General features: G+C 43.1%; 1 protein-coding gene across 2 annotated transcripts in view; it reads left to right on the top strand.

The window, feature by feature from the left end:
* The window catches only part of SLC22A3 (solute carrier family 22 member 3), a 73,547-nt gene that overhangs the window by 31,673 nt on the left and 25,051 nt on the right, over positions 1 to 16,823 (top strand). For both annotated transcript variants that reach the window (XM_072141314.1, XM_072141313.1), the window contains 2 exons: positions 9,462 to 9,616; positions 15,190 to 15,358. In XM_072141314.1, coding sequence (XP_071997415.1) covers positions 9,462 to 9,616; positions 15,190 to 15,358 — 324 coding nt within the window. The remainder of the gene's footprint in view (positions 1 to 9,461; positions 9,617 to 15,189; positions 15,359 to 16,823) is intronic.

Here is a 16,823-nt window from a genome sequence, read left to right as displayed (position 1 = left end):
ATTCTTTAGATCGGTACGATCTCCGAATTTATTTAGGTTTTATGATGTTTTAATACAATTATAAAATCTTTTATACAAAAAAAATCTTTGTTTGGTAATTTTTTAGGTGAATAATTTTTTATAGGTGTGTGGATCTGTGTAAGGTGTCATTGCTCCCATTTTGGGAACAGTATTACCTTTTAAAATGATTTAAAATGGCAAAAAAAATTGATTGGGTGCTTTTTTCCATTGTGGTGTTTGCCAGGAATAATTGTTATATATTCTTGGTAAAAGCAGGTATTTTGAGATGCAATGACGAACATGTTAACTCCCTGAGGACCCGCAGGTCCCGAGTCTGCAGCAACGTCTTTAGACATCACTGCAGTTTTTTACTGCTCCCACGAGCAGGACCCGGTCTCAACGCCCGGGAGAAGGGAGTCTGATGGCCACACAAAATATTGACAATTTGGGCACAATTGGACCATTTTCACTTTTGTTGTCAGTTTTTTTATACATTAATGATTGTGTGACCTTAGAAAAACATATGAGTACTATCTGGTTCATAAATTCCTCATTACGCCATTGTGCTAAAATTAAAATTCTCTTTTATTTAAACATAAATATTTTTAAAATCAACAGTATGACAATATGGCGTAGAAATACAATCAAGGGTATGTTGCCCTCGGGAGTTCCACAAAAGCATCCACACTTCACAAAACAACAGGTATATAATATATGAATATCAATCAGGATAAATGACTACACCTAAGTTATCAGAAAAGTATCGTAAAGTGCCAGTGCAACAATCAATGGTAGTCCAACCCGGTGTAAACATGTAGTATAAAGTTAAAGTGCCATGTGCCCTTCTCACAGTAAGTAAAGATGACAAGGTCAGCTTACCCGTGTTCTGTGTTGTGTGGATGCCGGTACCCCGACGCGCGTCTCGCGTTGCCGCTTCTTCAGGGGGCCTGTGTGTGCAACAATGGATTGTGTGTTCAGTTATTTTGAGGGTACCAAAATTTTCACTGTTATACATGCTGTATACTGACTACTTTACAGTGTATCTGTGTCATAAAAAAGTAGGGGATGTAGTCACTTTTGTGAGATACGGCATACAAATCTCTTCAATATGGCACAGGTAATGAATCTTCAGCAGGTCAATTACTGTTGCAGATTATTGGTACAGAATTCGACCTTTGTAATACAAGGGTGATTTTATATTGTTGCGATTACTGTGGAATGTGTGCAATGATATAGTCAGGGACAAGAACTACCAAAGAACTGTCATGAACTACATTGCTTCTATTTTTACAGATAAGGTTGGCAAAGAAAGCCATTGTCATACCATCAAGGGCTGCTCTGATTAAATTCTGGACCTGTTGGACCCAAAGCAAGAATAATACCCATAGACCAAAAAACCTACTTTATATTGCGTTGAATTACAGATGCGTATATACAGTGGGTATGGAAAGTATTCAGACCCCTTTAAATTTTTTATTCTATGTTTGATTGCAGCCAATTGATAAGATCAAAAAAGGTTTTGTTTTTTTTTGCTCATTAATGTACACTCCGCACCCCATCTTGACAAAAAAAACAAGAAAAATTGGAAAACAAGAAAAAGAAAACAAGAAAAACGGAAATATCACAAGGTTAAAAAATATTCAGACCCTTTGTTGTGAGACTCAGAATTTGTTCCTCGAGATGGTTCCACTCCTTCTTTTGAGTCTAGCTGTGTTTATTTAAACTGACTTGGACTTAGAAAAGGCACACACCTGTCTATATAAGACCTCACAGCTCACAGTGCATGTCAGAGCACATGAGAATCATGAGGTCTGAGGAACTGCACAATGTGCTCAGAGACAGAATTCTGGCAAGGCTCAGATTCAGCCAAAGTTACAAAAGAATTTCTGCAGCACTCAGTTCCTAAGAGCACAGTGACCTCCATAATCCAACCTCCTGACATATCCAGCAGGTGGTAGTGCTGTTGGGCAGTGGCATTGAAATTTGCGATTTAACCTTCACCAGAGTGCCACGCCAGCCCATTACATCCACCCGTACATTCCCCTTCACACCCTTCCACTCCCACTTGACAAAAAGGTGGCATAAGGGGAGAAATAATCGCAATTCCTGGAAGTGCGTTACAAATTGTGAAGGCTTGTACACCAAAAAAATGGTGTATGTGGATTGATAAATCTCCCCCAATAACTTCATGTTTCTACTGCTAAGGCCCCTTTGAAACAAACATGATTTCTCCAGTCCTGTATTTCTATACCATATTAATCCGTATATATGTGATGTTTTTCATCCAAGTGTGCATGTATGTGGGCTGGCAAATCATGGCTGTCAGACTATTAGCTGACTGTCAGAATGCACTTCTCACAGCACTAAGTATTCAGTACATATGTACATATATTTTAAATGTTTCCATAGACTTTTATGGGGCATATGGAACAAAAAATACTGGAGAAAATAGAACATGTATGTTTTTTTACATCTCATCATGTAAATGGATGACAGTATTGGCCATTGAAATGAATGTGGCTGTATGCTACCTGTATAAAAACAGTACAGTATATGTAGCAAATGGATATTCTCATTCATTGTGTGAAAGGGGCCTTTAAATGATTCTTCTAAAAGCTATTCATGGGGACACTTAATTTCACAGATGGCTTTTCTCTTTTGGCTTCATTTACTTCATTTTAAGACCTTCGAAGAGCTTATGCACATATAATTGTCATAAGACATCAATTTCCTAACCAAACTACCACAGATACAGCAGGGAAGGCTATTTGATGCCTATGGCCGCTAAATGGATGCATCAGCTGTGCCATGATGCCATTGAAACTGCTGTATGACCCTAAAGATCAGAATGTTATCAATTATTATTATGCTCAGATATATTAGATCAGAGTATCTAAAAAACTTTTTTAATGACTGTTGGTCATTGGCCAGGAAGGAGTTAATCATTATTATTGTTATCATAGCATCAGCTAAAATAAGAAAAAATAGCTATAGTAATGTATAAAAGCTACATGGCCAGTTCATCTTTGTGTTTAAAGATTTATGTGAAGGTGTACTTTCTGTCTGATGTATAGTTATACTGAAACTACTTATTATAACTAATAACTAATGAAAACTAATAGATTGATTGTCCTCGAGTAAAATATTGTAATCTACAAGCAGAATGTTATAGAGGAGGAGTTGCTGAGTAGATTAATATATAGTGTTTTGGGAAATGATCAGTTGTATATTGTCATCTATGTCTCTGCTATCTCCATACATTAAATGTGTGTGTATCATCATTCTGGCTTTGTATGTTTTTGGGACTTTTCTTGGTTTTTCTGCAGGTCAGATGTATATTAGTGGTGTGTGCTTATTGATACATGTGGTATGTGAATTTTCAACTTTGTAAAACAAAAATCTCCAAAAGTTGCAATCGGTTCCAAGCTAATTTCTATGCATGGTCAGGGGCAGCCATGCATTTGTGCCAAAATTTGTTACTTTTTTTTTGCGACTTTTTAAAAAAGTCCAACTTTCACATCTGGTTTCAGGTGATTACTCAGGGAATGCTGCAGAAAACTAGTGTGAGACACTGAAGGGGTTAACTGTGGATGGGCGGTATGTTTCCCCTAGGTTTTGCTATTATGCAAGGCCTTAGTGCTGAGGTTTGTGTCCAGCACCTTGGACACAGGTGATGGGAACAGCCCAATTAGCCTCATAAGGCCGCTCAGCAGAGCTGAAGTTGTTGTCTCTCTGTAAGGAGGCTGGAGAGCACACAGCCCTGACCTCTGTGCTTGGAGCAGCCAAGTGATTTTGTATAGTGGTGAGTTAGTGGAATACTTGTATAGTTAGCACCCTGACGGGTAGGATTTTGTTTGTTTAATGCCTGAATTTAAAGGCTGTTTTATTTTGCTGCTGCAATAAACGCAGGCGAGACCTGTTTTGTACTGTACCTTGGTGTCACTGTCTTGAACTGCATCACAGCACCCCGCTACCACGGTCTCTACTGGGCCAAATCCCCACATATGGTGCTTCGGATTGCGGGCAGTTCAAAAGACACACACCTGAAAGGCTCGCTACATCCTGCAACATTGCATGGCCTGGGTGAAAGCAGCAGGCAAATTGCAGGATAAAGCCAAGATGGAGGACTTTATTAAAGCCATGCTCCAGCAGCAGGAGGAGAGATCCCGCCAGCAGCAGGAAGAGTCCCAGGCTAATCGGCAGCTGCAGCAAGCCATGCTCCAGCAACAACAGGAAGAGTCCCGAGCTAATCGACAGCTGCAGCAAGCCATGCTCCAGCAGCAGGAGGAGAGGTCCCGCCAGCAGCAGGAAGAGTCCCGAGCCATGTTCCAGCTGATGATGGAAAAGTTTTCCGGCATTATGGCAGCACCGCAAGCGATGACTACTGAGGGGTCCCATACTGGTTTGCAAGGGTACCCGGTTGTCCAGCATTCCGCACGGGCTGCAGTACAAAAGGCTTTACAAAAAATGACGGCGACCGACGACGTGGAGGCGTATCTCACTGTGTTCGAGCGAGTAGCTGAGCGAGAGGAGTTACCAGCTGAGCAGTGGGCAGATGTCCTGGCACCGTTCCTGACGGGCGAAGCGCAGAAGGCTTACTACGACCTGAGTGAAACGGAGGCCCGTGAGTACCCCCAGCTAAAGGTGGAGGTTCTGGCTCGTCTTGGGGTCACCGTTCAAGTTCGTTCCAGCCGGGTCCACCAGTGGGCGTACTCAGAAAAACTACCCCCACGCTCCCAAATGCATGACCTGATCCATCTTGTCCGGAAGTGGCTACAACCAGAGGACTGCACCCCAGCACAGATGGTAGAGAGAGTGGTCCTCGACAAGTTCACCCGTTCTCTGCCCTCTCGGCTCCAGCGGTGGGTTGGACAGGCCGGTCCCACAAAAGCTGAGGAGCTCGTGTCCCTAGTAGAGAGGTATCGGGCTACGGAGGACCTTCTACTTACCTCTCCCACACGAAGCAGTGCCAGTGACAGGGTCACCAAACCAGCTGGTAAGACTGCTACTGCGGAAAAGGGGAGACATGCCAGGTTGGGAGGGGGTTCATTGGGGGGCGTGGATACCCAGAAACCCAGTGAGGCTCGTGACAGAGGTCATGGCCGTATCCAGTGCTGGCGGTGCCATGAAATGGGCCATATTGCTGCCAACTGTCCACTGTCAGTGGAGCCAATGGACTGCAACCAGACCCGGCGAGTGTCACTGTTTGCCCGGCCGGTTCTGGCGGCTGAGTCAGTCACGGATGCAGAACCCCAAGTGTGCATGGTCACAATCGGTGGTCACACAGTGGAAGCCTTGCTAGACTCAGGGAGTCTGGTCACCCTGGTGCGGGGAACTTTGGTTGATCCTGGACTATACAGTGGGCGGAGAGTGGGAGTGTTGTGTATACATGGGGACACTCGCGAATATTCCACTGCTGTCATCAACCTACTATTGCCCATGAAGTGGGGGTGGTGGGGACCCTGTTTCATGAGGCTATTATCGGCAGAGACTTACCTGTGTTTTGGGACCTCTGGAGACGAAGACCCACCTCAGGTGCTGTTGCAGATAATGGACATCAGGTATGTCCGGCCTTGGCCCCTGAACCCTTTGAGGCCGATGTACCCACACCAGCAGTAGGGGTGACCCCAGGTGATGAATTCTCTCCCCTAGAGGTCCTAGCTGGTGAGGTCGAGGGCCACGAGGAGGTGGCCGGCATGCCGGACTTTGAGATTTCCCGTGAAAATTTTGAGGCTGCACAGCTACAGGACCCTACCTTGTTTAAAGCACGGGAGAATGTTAAGGTGATAAATGGGCTACTCCAAATACCAGGGGCTGACAAAATATACCCCCGAATGGTGATTGTTGGGGAACTGTTGTACAGGGTCGACCAGATACGGGGTGAGGAGGTTGAGCAACTTGTAGTACCCCAATCTCACCGTAGGCTGGTGCTAGAGTTGGCACACAAACATGTGCTGGGAGGGCACTTAGGTGCTGAGAAGACCCGAGAGAGGATCCTGCAGAGATTTTTCTGGCCCGGGGTGTGGGAGGAGGTAAACCGGTATTGTAGCTCCTGCCCTGAGTGTCAACTTACTGCCCCGGTCTCCCACTTCAGGAGTCCTTTGGTCCCGCTACCAATCATAGAGGTGCCATTTGAACGGATTGCAATGGATCTGGTTGGCCCCATAGTCAAATCCTCAAGGGGGCACCAATACATCCTAGTTATCCTGGACTACGCTACGAGGTATCCCGAGGCGATTCCATTAAGGAACACCTCCTCCAAAAATATTGCTAGGGAGCTGTTCCAGGTGTTCTCACGCACAGGCCTCCCCAAGGAAATCTTGACTGACCAGGGTACCCCATTCATGTCTAGGGTAATGAAGGAGATGTGTAAGTTACTGCAGGTCAAACAGCTCCGCACCTCTGTGTATCATCCTCAGACAGATGGCCTGGTCGAGAGGTTTAATAAGACCTTGAAGGGGATGCTAAAGAGGGTGGTCAGCAAAGATGGGAAGGACTGGGATTGTTTGTTGCCCTATTTGATGTTTGCCATACGTGAAGTTCCACAGTCCTCCACGGGTTTCTCACCCTTTGAGCTGTTATATGGCCGTTCCCCACGTGGGCTTTTGGATGTAGCCAAGGAGACCTGGGAACAGGAGAGGACCCCCCACCGTAGTGTGATAGAACACGTCTCCCTTATGCAGGACCGCATAGAGGCGGTAATGCCCCTTGTAAAGGAGCACATGACAAGGGCACAAGAGGCCCAGTGTAGGGTCTACAATAGGTCAGCCAGACTCAGGACCTTTAACCCAGGCGACAGAGTGCTAGTTCTGGTGCCCACCGTTGAGAGCAAGTTCTTGGCAAAATGGCAAGGACCATATGCGGTCATGGAGAAAGTGGGGGAGGTAACCTACAAGGTATCTCAGCCGGGGAGGAGGAAACCCGAACAGATATACCACGTGAACCTCCTAAAGCCATGGAGGGAAAGAGAGTCCCTGATGGCCATGGGAGTAGAAAAAGCGTCTGTCCCCAAGAAGGGGACACCGGAGGTAGGTGTACCCGATGCCAAGGTGTCTGAAGTACGGATCTCGGAGTCCCTCTCCAGGGCCCAGATTCAGGAAGCGAAGGAGTTTGTGCTCCGAAATGTGGATGTGTTCTCTAAGTTACCGGGGCGTACTTCAGTCATCAAGCATGACATCATAACCGAACCCCACATCCGGGTACAACAAAAACCCTACCGGGTCCCCGAAGCACGCCGGCTTGCCATATCAAAAGAAGTCAGGCAGATGTTAGACCTGGGGGTTATCGAGGAGTCTAAAAGTGACTGGTCGAGTCCTATTGTGTTGTTTCCCAAACCTGATGGTTCCCTACGGTTCTGCAATGATTTTAGGAAGTTGAACGAGGTGTCCAAATTTGATTCTTATCCCATGCCCAGGGTTGACGAGTTGATAGAACGACTTGGACAGGCTAGGTTCTTCTCCACCCTTGACCTGACGAAAGGGTATTGGCAGGTGCCCCTTAGTGACAAGGCCAAAGAGAAGACCGCTTTTGTTACTCCTGACGGGCTTTTTCAGTACGTGGTACTTCCCTTTGGGCTACATGGGGCTCCCGCCACATTCCAGAGGTTAATGGATCTCGTGCTAAAACCTCACCGGAGATATGCCTCGGCCTACCTGGATGACATCATAATTTATAGTACCGATTGGGAGAGTCACCTGGCCAAGGTGCAAGCAGTGGTAGACTCCCTGAGGGCAGCAGGGTTGACAGCGAACCCACAAAAATGTGCACTGGGTCTGGAAGAGGCCCGTTACCTGGGGTACCGTATTGGGCGAGGTGTCATCAAACCCCAAGTAAATAAAGTAGAGGCGATCCAGCAGTGGCCACGACCTATGAGCAAGAAGCAAGTGAGGGCTTTCCTAGGCATAGTGGGCTATTATCGCCGATTTATCCCCGATTTTGCTACCATAGCAGCACCCCTGACTGACCTAACCAAGGGTAGCAGGGCGGTGATGGTCAAGTGGAGTGAAGAGGCTGAGGGGGCGTTTCAGCGACTTAAGATGGTTTTGTGCGAGGGACCGGTACTGATCACCCCTAACTTCACCAAGACCTTTATTGTGCAGACTGACGCTTCTGACGTGGGCTTAGGGGCTGTCCTGTCCCAAGTAGTGGAGGGTGAGGAACATCCTGTGACATTCCTGAGCCGCAAGCTCACACCCCCTGAGAAAAACTATAGTATAGTTGAGAGGGAGTGCTTGGCGATAAAATGGGCTCTGGAATCCCTGAGGTATTACTTAGTAGGGCGACAGTTTACACTAGTGACCGATCACTCTCCCCTCACCTGGATGAGTCAGGCTAAAGAGAGGAACGCCAGGGTCACAAGGTGGTTCCTAATGTTGCAGAATTTCAAATTCACGGTGGAACATCGAGCAGGAAAGCTGCATGGGAATGCCGATGCCCTGTCTCGTACCCACTGTCTGATGGCCAAAAGTGTTCGCCCCCACAGGGTCAAACAGAGGGGGAGGGTATGTGAGACACTGAAGGGGTTAACTGTGGATGGGCGGTATGTTTCCCCTAGGTTTTGCTATTATGCAAGGCCTTAGTGCTGAGGTTTGTGTCCAGCACCTTGGACACAGGTGATGGGAACAGCCCAATTAGCCTCATAAGGCCGCTCAGCAGAGCTGAAGTTGTTGTCTCTCTGTAAGGAGGCTGGAGAGCACACAGCCCTGACCTCTGTGCTTGGAGCAGCCAAGTGATTTTGTATAGTGGTGAGTTAGTGGAATACTTGTATAGTTAGCACCCTGACGGGTAGGATTTTGTTTGTTTAATGCCTGAATTTAAAGGCTGTTTTATTTTGCTGCTGCAATAAACGCAGGCGAGACCTGTTTTGGACTGTACCTTGGTGTCACTGTCTTGAACTGCATCACAGCACCCCGCTACCACGGTCTCTACTGGGCCAAATCCCCACACTAGACAATGGTAAACTTTGAAGGGAGACTGTTTTAGGTGCAAAGTTAGTCGCAAATGAGCACAAGCACCATGAAAAGTCTCAAAAATTAAAGAAAGAGGCAAACCAAAAGTTTGATTGATGTGCCCCATAGCCTTCTATGTGCTCCCACATGTTTTCCTCACATCCTTCCCACAAAGCCGGCACCTCCATGTTGCCCCCTTTTTGAACCCGAAGTCAACCTCTTTTTCATGGCATGCACCTCCATGTCCTTATCATACAAATTGCTTCCCATTATTCCCACTTTTTTCACAGCCTTCAACACAGTAAGCAGTTTTTAATGTAAGACAAAATGTCATTAAAAGGTTATGACAATTGATTCACATAAAACATAATTTTCTCATAATCAATACCCACTAAATTAAGAAAATCAGAAGACGACATTCACATAAATCTCAATTCTGTTCTTATTATGCACATTACCTGAATTCAGTCTTTTAATAACACCTCCTCATTATTTGTCTTCTCTCAACATTAGATATGGAAGAAAAGTCACATACTTGATTTCATCATTTGGAGTTGGACTGTGTGGAATTGTTGTAGCATTTGCACCAAACTTTTACATTTTGGTGTTATTCCGTTTTCTACAAGGTATCTTTGGAAAAGGAACATGGATGACATGTTATGTTATTAGTAAGTAAATATCATTTTTATTTTATTTGTGCATTATATCTGAATGTACTGCCATACATGAGATTGACTTTTGTTAGTCATAGATTGGATATCTATAATGGGGGGGGGGGGTAAGTTCAGGTAAGTTCATCCACAGAGCATTTGTTAGATTTCCCAATAAAAATCAAAATCATAAAATATTGCTTTATTATTCTCTTGTCATACTCTCTTATATCACTAGGAGTTTGTACTGTAAACTTAAAAAAGAATCCCAGTAAAAACATAAAATAAATAGTATTCTACTTAGACCAGTGGTCCACAACCTTTTTGTATTCGGGGACCGACCGCACCCAAATTATTTTTCCAAGGACTGGAACCATAGTTCCTTGAAAACAATGACATGCCCAGCAAATACCCCATATCTAACTCCAACCCATATACAGTGTCAATTCATGCAGCCCCGACCTAACTTGCCCCCCTTTGTGTTGCCCCCCCCTTTATAATGCTCTCTTTTATGTAACCCCCCTCCTGTTACTGTAGCCCCCTTTGTAATTCCCCCTTTTATATAACCTCCTCCTGATGGTGTTCCTTTTTCTGTAGCCCACTTATTAAACCACACTCGAGTGTAAGTCAAACTCAGTATAAGCTGAGGCACCTAATTTTACCACAAAATACACTGGGAAACTTATTGACTTGAGTATAAGTCTTGTGGGGAAAATGCAGCACTACTCATTAACAAAATTTCCAGCAGCCTCACCATAGTAATATGTCCAGCCCAGCCCCCATAGTGATGTCCCCTGCCTAGCCCCCATAGTAATGTAGTGATGTCCTCAGCACAGCCCCCATAGTAATGTAGTAATGTCCCTTGCACAGCCCCCATAGTAATGTAGTAATGTCCCCTGCCCAATCCCCATAGTAATTCCCCCTTCAAATCCCCCCTAAAAATAAAAAACTGCGGCTTCCCAGCAGACAGGCAGAGGAACTTCTATGTGAGCTGCCAGTGCACACACACTATGATATAATCGGTCGCGTCATAGTGTGTGCGCACTGGCGCACATAGAAGGGCCTCTGCCCGTCTGCCGGGAAACTGCAGGGCGAAGAAGAACCTGGAGCTGTGGAAAAAAGAGGAGCATCAGAGGTAAGTATACAAAAACAAAGGCACATATAGAGGCAGAAGATCCAGTAGAGGTAAGTATACAGTTTTCCTTTTTTAAGCTCTTTTTGCTGCGGCACGGGACTGGGTGTTCCACGGCCCGGTGGTTGGGGACCACTGATTTAGATATAACATCGCAAGGTGAATAATGTAAAACTTAACATTTATTTCATAAAATTCATAAAAACCACTATTGTCACAAATATTGCACCCACACCAACACCTATTAGCCATACTGGTATGTCACCTATTGTCGTCCATATTGTCGTTTTATGGACGACAATAGGTGACATACCAGTATGTAAGGAATACTTAGGTTCTTCATTATCTGTATGAATCTGATGGTCGGAATCCTGCGCCCTTGATTGGTAAGAAATTTCCTTTTTTTCCCCTTTTGCATACTTTTATTACTGTTGTAGCATACACCTTTTTTTCCCCCATGCATTGAGTCCATACGAATACAATCAAGTTGACGTATATCTAGGATCTATTGGCACCTATCAACCAGTGCATATATTTGAGCTGTCCGTTTATGATACATTGCGTGTACATACTGTAAATATTTGTATATATTTTTTCCCATAGTTGCCTATCTTTGGGGATTCCCCCTGTTATCAGTGGTCATGATGGCACCCCTCTGTGTGCCTTGGTACTAAAGTACGTATTCTTTGCCAGTATATTACAGTGGCTAATAGGTGTTGGTGTTGGTGCAATATTTGTGACAATAGTGGTTTTTATGAATTTTATGAAATAAATGTTAAGTTTTACATTATTCACCTTGCGATGTTATATTGATTTAAGTAGGTGATTGGTACAGTCCCTTACTGACACAATTGTGGATCCATAGTGCGAACAAAGGGCCAGTCTTGTAGCTACCACTGATTTAGACAACAAATTAAGATTAGAGCAAGAAACATGGTCCATCAGATTTACAGGTCTGAACCGAACTTAGCTAAAATGAAAGCACCATATCAATTCAGTCCAACTGGTATTTCTGTGCACCATAAGGACTGAGCTTCCTGGCCCAAACTGTGCAATTTCCAAGGTTTGCTGGACACATAATGGATACTGAATTCAAAAAGTTAGCCTTTGCTGAAATAGTCTCCGCTAACACTGCTGTAATACATTTAGACTGGTGGATGTTACACTTACCCTACCATAAGGCTGTTGGTTGAGGATCATCTCCTTTTTCAATCTTCTTTTTTACTACTCAAATGTATCACTCTTTAAAAATTGTATATCTTCTTTTTTTTTTTTACAAAAAGAAATGAGGAAGGACTTCAAAGAGTTTTGAGCATTGATCATTCCATGTTTCTACAATTTTGCAAAATATTTGCCAAATAAATTTTCCGGGACGCTTGCCATAAAGCCTGTATCAACCTTTTTTGCAGTGCTGTTTACAAATTGTAATCTCTTACACTCCTCACTGTCGATTCTCAGGCTTGCAGCCAATATTGCTAACTTCTTGTTTCTGTGCAAGTTTGTAAGAAATGTATTTACATTATTTAGCTTATTTATCATATTATGATTTTTCTGCTTTCATCTAATGATAATTGTAGACTTCCGTAGTTTCTTTTACTTCACTGGTGATTGTGCGATTGATGTAGTTTATTTGATTACAAAAGAATCATATTGATTACATATGCCTAGCAGTGTAGTCAGAATTGTAATTTACTTACCCTTATATGGCCCCAGGGGTGTTCTAGGATTTCCTGAAAAACCCTTGTAAGCATTTTTAATCACTGTGTACTAAAATTTCTAGAGCATTTTTTCTCATAATCTTGTGCTGTTTCACTGTTATTACTCCTAAAAATGAATGAGTCATAGAATTCACCAGTTGACCTGGTGGTTTTACAAAATAGTGATGCATGGGGTTTATGTATTTTTTTACACATTACTTTCCTATTTGGCTTAGTTTATGGTCAGTAACTATAATAAGAGCCAAAGTAAATGGAGAAAGAAGCAATTTGCTCGTATAATATATATAAGAAAGTTTCTTGTATTCATTTGGACTACTGATTTATGTTTATAGAAAAGTTAGTGACCCTTTAACTAGTTAATTAAGTGGATTAAATTAATAATCAAAATTATTATTAGAAAACTGAACATGGGCAAGAGTAATAAAGTAATAAAAAAAAGTGTAAGTACCCAGCCCCAAATCCTAGTTGCAGCATTGTGGTGGTCATTGGTGACTAACCAGCACTACCAGTGCTATATGAGGCCTATTATACGTCGTAAAAGAACTACAGCTCAAAAAGGCATTTTATGTACAAAAAAATTCTTTAAAAATATTACAACCAAATGATAGGTAACAGCATATATTCTTAAAATGTTATATACAGTGCTGACACCTAAAATATTTGGACATGCGGTGTGCGGTGAGGCTACATCGGTCCCTGGTCCTCGTGATTTGTGGCGGTCCCATCAATGAGACCCCCACTGATCAGCAAGTTAGGCCCTATCCTGCTTCATGGGACAACCCCTTTAAGCTTTTACCTAATTGAATTCAAAGGTGGACTGGACTCCTGTGTAAAAATGCAGATATAGATCTGATTAAAATGCACGTTTAGGGGGTTTTCTGGGCTAGCGTCAGGTAGATTTGTGACGGTAAACCAGCCGCAAGTCCTTATGGGGCGTTTATTCTTATCTCGGTGTAAGTATGATGATGCCGCTAGGACTCACATCCACAGCCCACGCGTCTCCTTTTTTCAATGTTTTAGTGGGGAACTGGAGGACTGTCCTACAGCCTGGCAGCTCTCCAGCAGGGTGGTGTTGGCAAGAAATGATGAGGGAGAGGCTGCTATAGCGGTTCTCCCTGGGGCAACCCTTTGGTGTCTAGAGTATAAGTCTCTGTGTGGTGGACAGGGTGCCCGTGATGGTGGCAGCCGTAGTAGCAGGGACCAGACAAAGGCAGAGGTTGAACAAAAACAACTTACAGTTCTTTATTGGAACCGACAGGAACCGCAGCAACGTGCCTTTAACAGAGTAGTGGAGTGCTGAGATGTAGTTGGAGGGAGCCACAGGATGTAGATCGCCAGCCTGGATGCAGCGGGCAGGCTGGGAGGTAGCTGTGTCCTGGAAGGATGCTTCAGCTTGTCCTGGGTTGCTTCAGGTATCACCCTTGAAGGTAGGATGATACCCCTTTCCTCACTAAACTAGCTATTAGTTCCACTCTTCAGGCAGGGGCTAGGCTCTTCCTGCTCTGGTCTGGTATGCTAGCTGTATAGAGTTTAGACTGGAGTTACTCCAGTCTGCTTCTGCAGACTCCTAGGTCTGACTGCTTTCTACTCTCTCCTGAGAGAACTGTTCTCTAGAACATTCCTGGCCAGGGGTTTTGTTACTCCCCACTGGTCAGGTGGTGGCTACTCCTCCAATTACATCTCAGCTTACATCTCAGCTCACAGAGACAAAGTATAACACCTGTGATTGGCTGACACATATGACATCACACAAAACACTTAACTCCTGCCTTACCAGGCAGGATCTACCACTGCAATGTTCCCCTGTATCCTATAAGGACTATGTAGTGTGATGTAGTGACATGCTGTGGGGCTGACTAGACCCTACACAGGCTGCAAGCTACATGGTGGGACGTATTCGCAACCACTCCTCTGCCTTGCATCGGCGAGGGTGTTGCATATATATATATATATATATATATATATATATATATATATATATATATATATATATATATATATGATGGGAGTAGTAGTATAGTGCGGTGCCCATATATATAGAGGATGGGAGTAGAAGTGCAGTGCTGTGCCCATATATATACTGGATAGGAGTAGTACAGTGCTGTGCATATATATATATATATATATATATATATATATATATATATATATATATATATATATATATATAATACACACACTGGATGGGAGTAGCAGTACAGTGCTGTGCCCATGTATAGAGAGAATGGGGATGGGAGTAGAAGTGTAGTGCTGTACCCATATACAGTATATACAGGATGGAAGTAGAAGTGCTGTGCCCATATATATATATAGGACAGGAGTATTAGTGTAGTGCCCGTATAGAAGCAGGTTAGTAGTAGTAATGCAATGCCGTGCTCATTTATACAGAATGGAAATCGTAGTATGGTGCTGTGTCCATATATATATATATATATATATATATATATATATATATATATATACAGGATGGGAGAAGTATTGCAATGTTGTACCCATAAATAGCATAATATTAAGAGTTAATTTTAGAAGGAAGGAGGCCATGGATAAGAAATATATGATGATTAACACAGTCATGGTCCCTGGTTTATCATACTTGATTTTGATGGTAGATTGACTTTAATTCATGCATGTTTCTTGCATAGAAAAAGGGTTTCATATAAATAGGTGGTGGAAAGATGCTATCATGTTTATGTTATGCTTTCAAGCTAGTTCATGTGTATTGTTTTTTTTTTTCTCTACAGTAACAGAGCTGGTGGGATCAAAACAGAGGCGCATTGTTGGTATTGTGGTTCAGATGTTTTTCACTTTGGGAGTAATGATCATTCCTGGCATTGCTTACTTGATTCCTACATGGCAGGGCATTCAGCTGGCCATTTCACTGCCAAACTTCCTCTTCCTTCTTTATTACTGGTAATTATTTATACTGATATTTTATACACTAATAAAATACTAATTGATAACCACATTTTTTCATATCAGCTGCCACATAGTACAGGCAGTCCGCTACTCGACCTACAGACGACCACTAGTTACAAACGGACCTCTGGATGTAGGTAACTTACTGTACTTTAGCCTTAGGCTACAATAATTACCTATAACAGTTATCACAGGTGTCTGCAAAGAAGCTTTATTGTTAATCCTGGTTCTTATGACAATCCAACATTTTTAAAATTAAATTGTCACAGAGACCAAAAAAAATTTGGCTGTGGTTATAATGATGAAATATACAGTTCCAACTTACATACAAATTCAACTTGAGAACAAACCTGCAGAACCTATCTTGTGCGTAACCCGGGGACTGCCTGTATAGTAAGTTGGTTAAGCTGTTTTGTATTTAGCTATGAAATACAACTAATAAGGAAGACTTATTTGGCCAAAATTGCGCCATGTCATGATACTGACCTCTAAAGAGAACAGTAAAGAAGAAAATTACAGTCATGCAGAATTTTGATGAAACTGTGCGCTTGAATGGCAAGGATAGCATCTCATAGAATTAGAAAGTCTACTAAGCTGTCTGCTTCCAGATCCATACAGATCCAGATCATGTGTATCAAACCCTCATTACCTCCAAATAATTGCTGATTCAGTCTTGGAGAACCTGTTTAAAGGGAACCTGTCAATAGGGACCTAATTTTCCCTAAAGACAGGTTGCAGAAGCCTATCACACCTGCATTGTACATTTGCCTTTCTGCGTTCTCTAAGCATTTGCATTACTATATAATTCTGTGTTATAACTTACCTTGCACGCTGCGTAGTCCAAGGGGTTGGGCTTTGGTTTGGATGCATTTCAAAAAACAACATATGACTGTCTGTGCTGCAGACTCATCAGCCCCCACTTTTGTGCTCCTGTACAGCTCCTCCCTCTCCCACTGATGTTAGCAGGAGGGAGGAGCTGTAAAGGAATACAAAGGTGGGGGCTGAGAGCTACGCAGTCTGCAGCCCAGACAAGTCACATGTTGTTTTTTGAAATGCATCAAAACCAAAGCCCAACCCCTAGGACTACACAGATGAGTCTGTCAGGGTAAGGTTATAACAAACACTTATATTGTAATGCAAATGCTTAGAGAAGGCAGAAAGACACATTTACAATCCACATGTAATGGGCTTTGATAACCTGTCTTAAGTGAAAATAAGGTCCCTGGTGACAGGTTCCCTTTTAGGTCATTTCAGGGTGATGCACGCAGGAGCTAAACAACTTGATTTTTTTGCTCCAGTATATTCAGCTAATGTAGTAACTGAAGACATCTATACCTGCTCTTAATATTACATTTTTATTTTGGATGTTACGTAATTTAACTGACTTTAAAAAGAGCTGTGTTTTTGTCTGAGATATAAATGTTTAACCTGTTTTTTCTAGTGCAAAAGATAATATGAA

This window comes from Engystomops pustulosus, chromosome 3, assembly GCF_040894005.1.
Source record: "Engystomops pustulosus chromosome 3, aEngPut4.maternal, whole genome shotgun sequence".
Lineage (NCBI taxonomy): Eukaryota > Metazoa > Chordata > Amphibia > Anura > Leptodactylidae > Engystomops > Engystomops pustulosus.
This window is presented reverse-complemented; position numbering and strand designations above follow the sequence as displayed.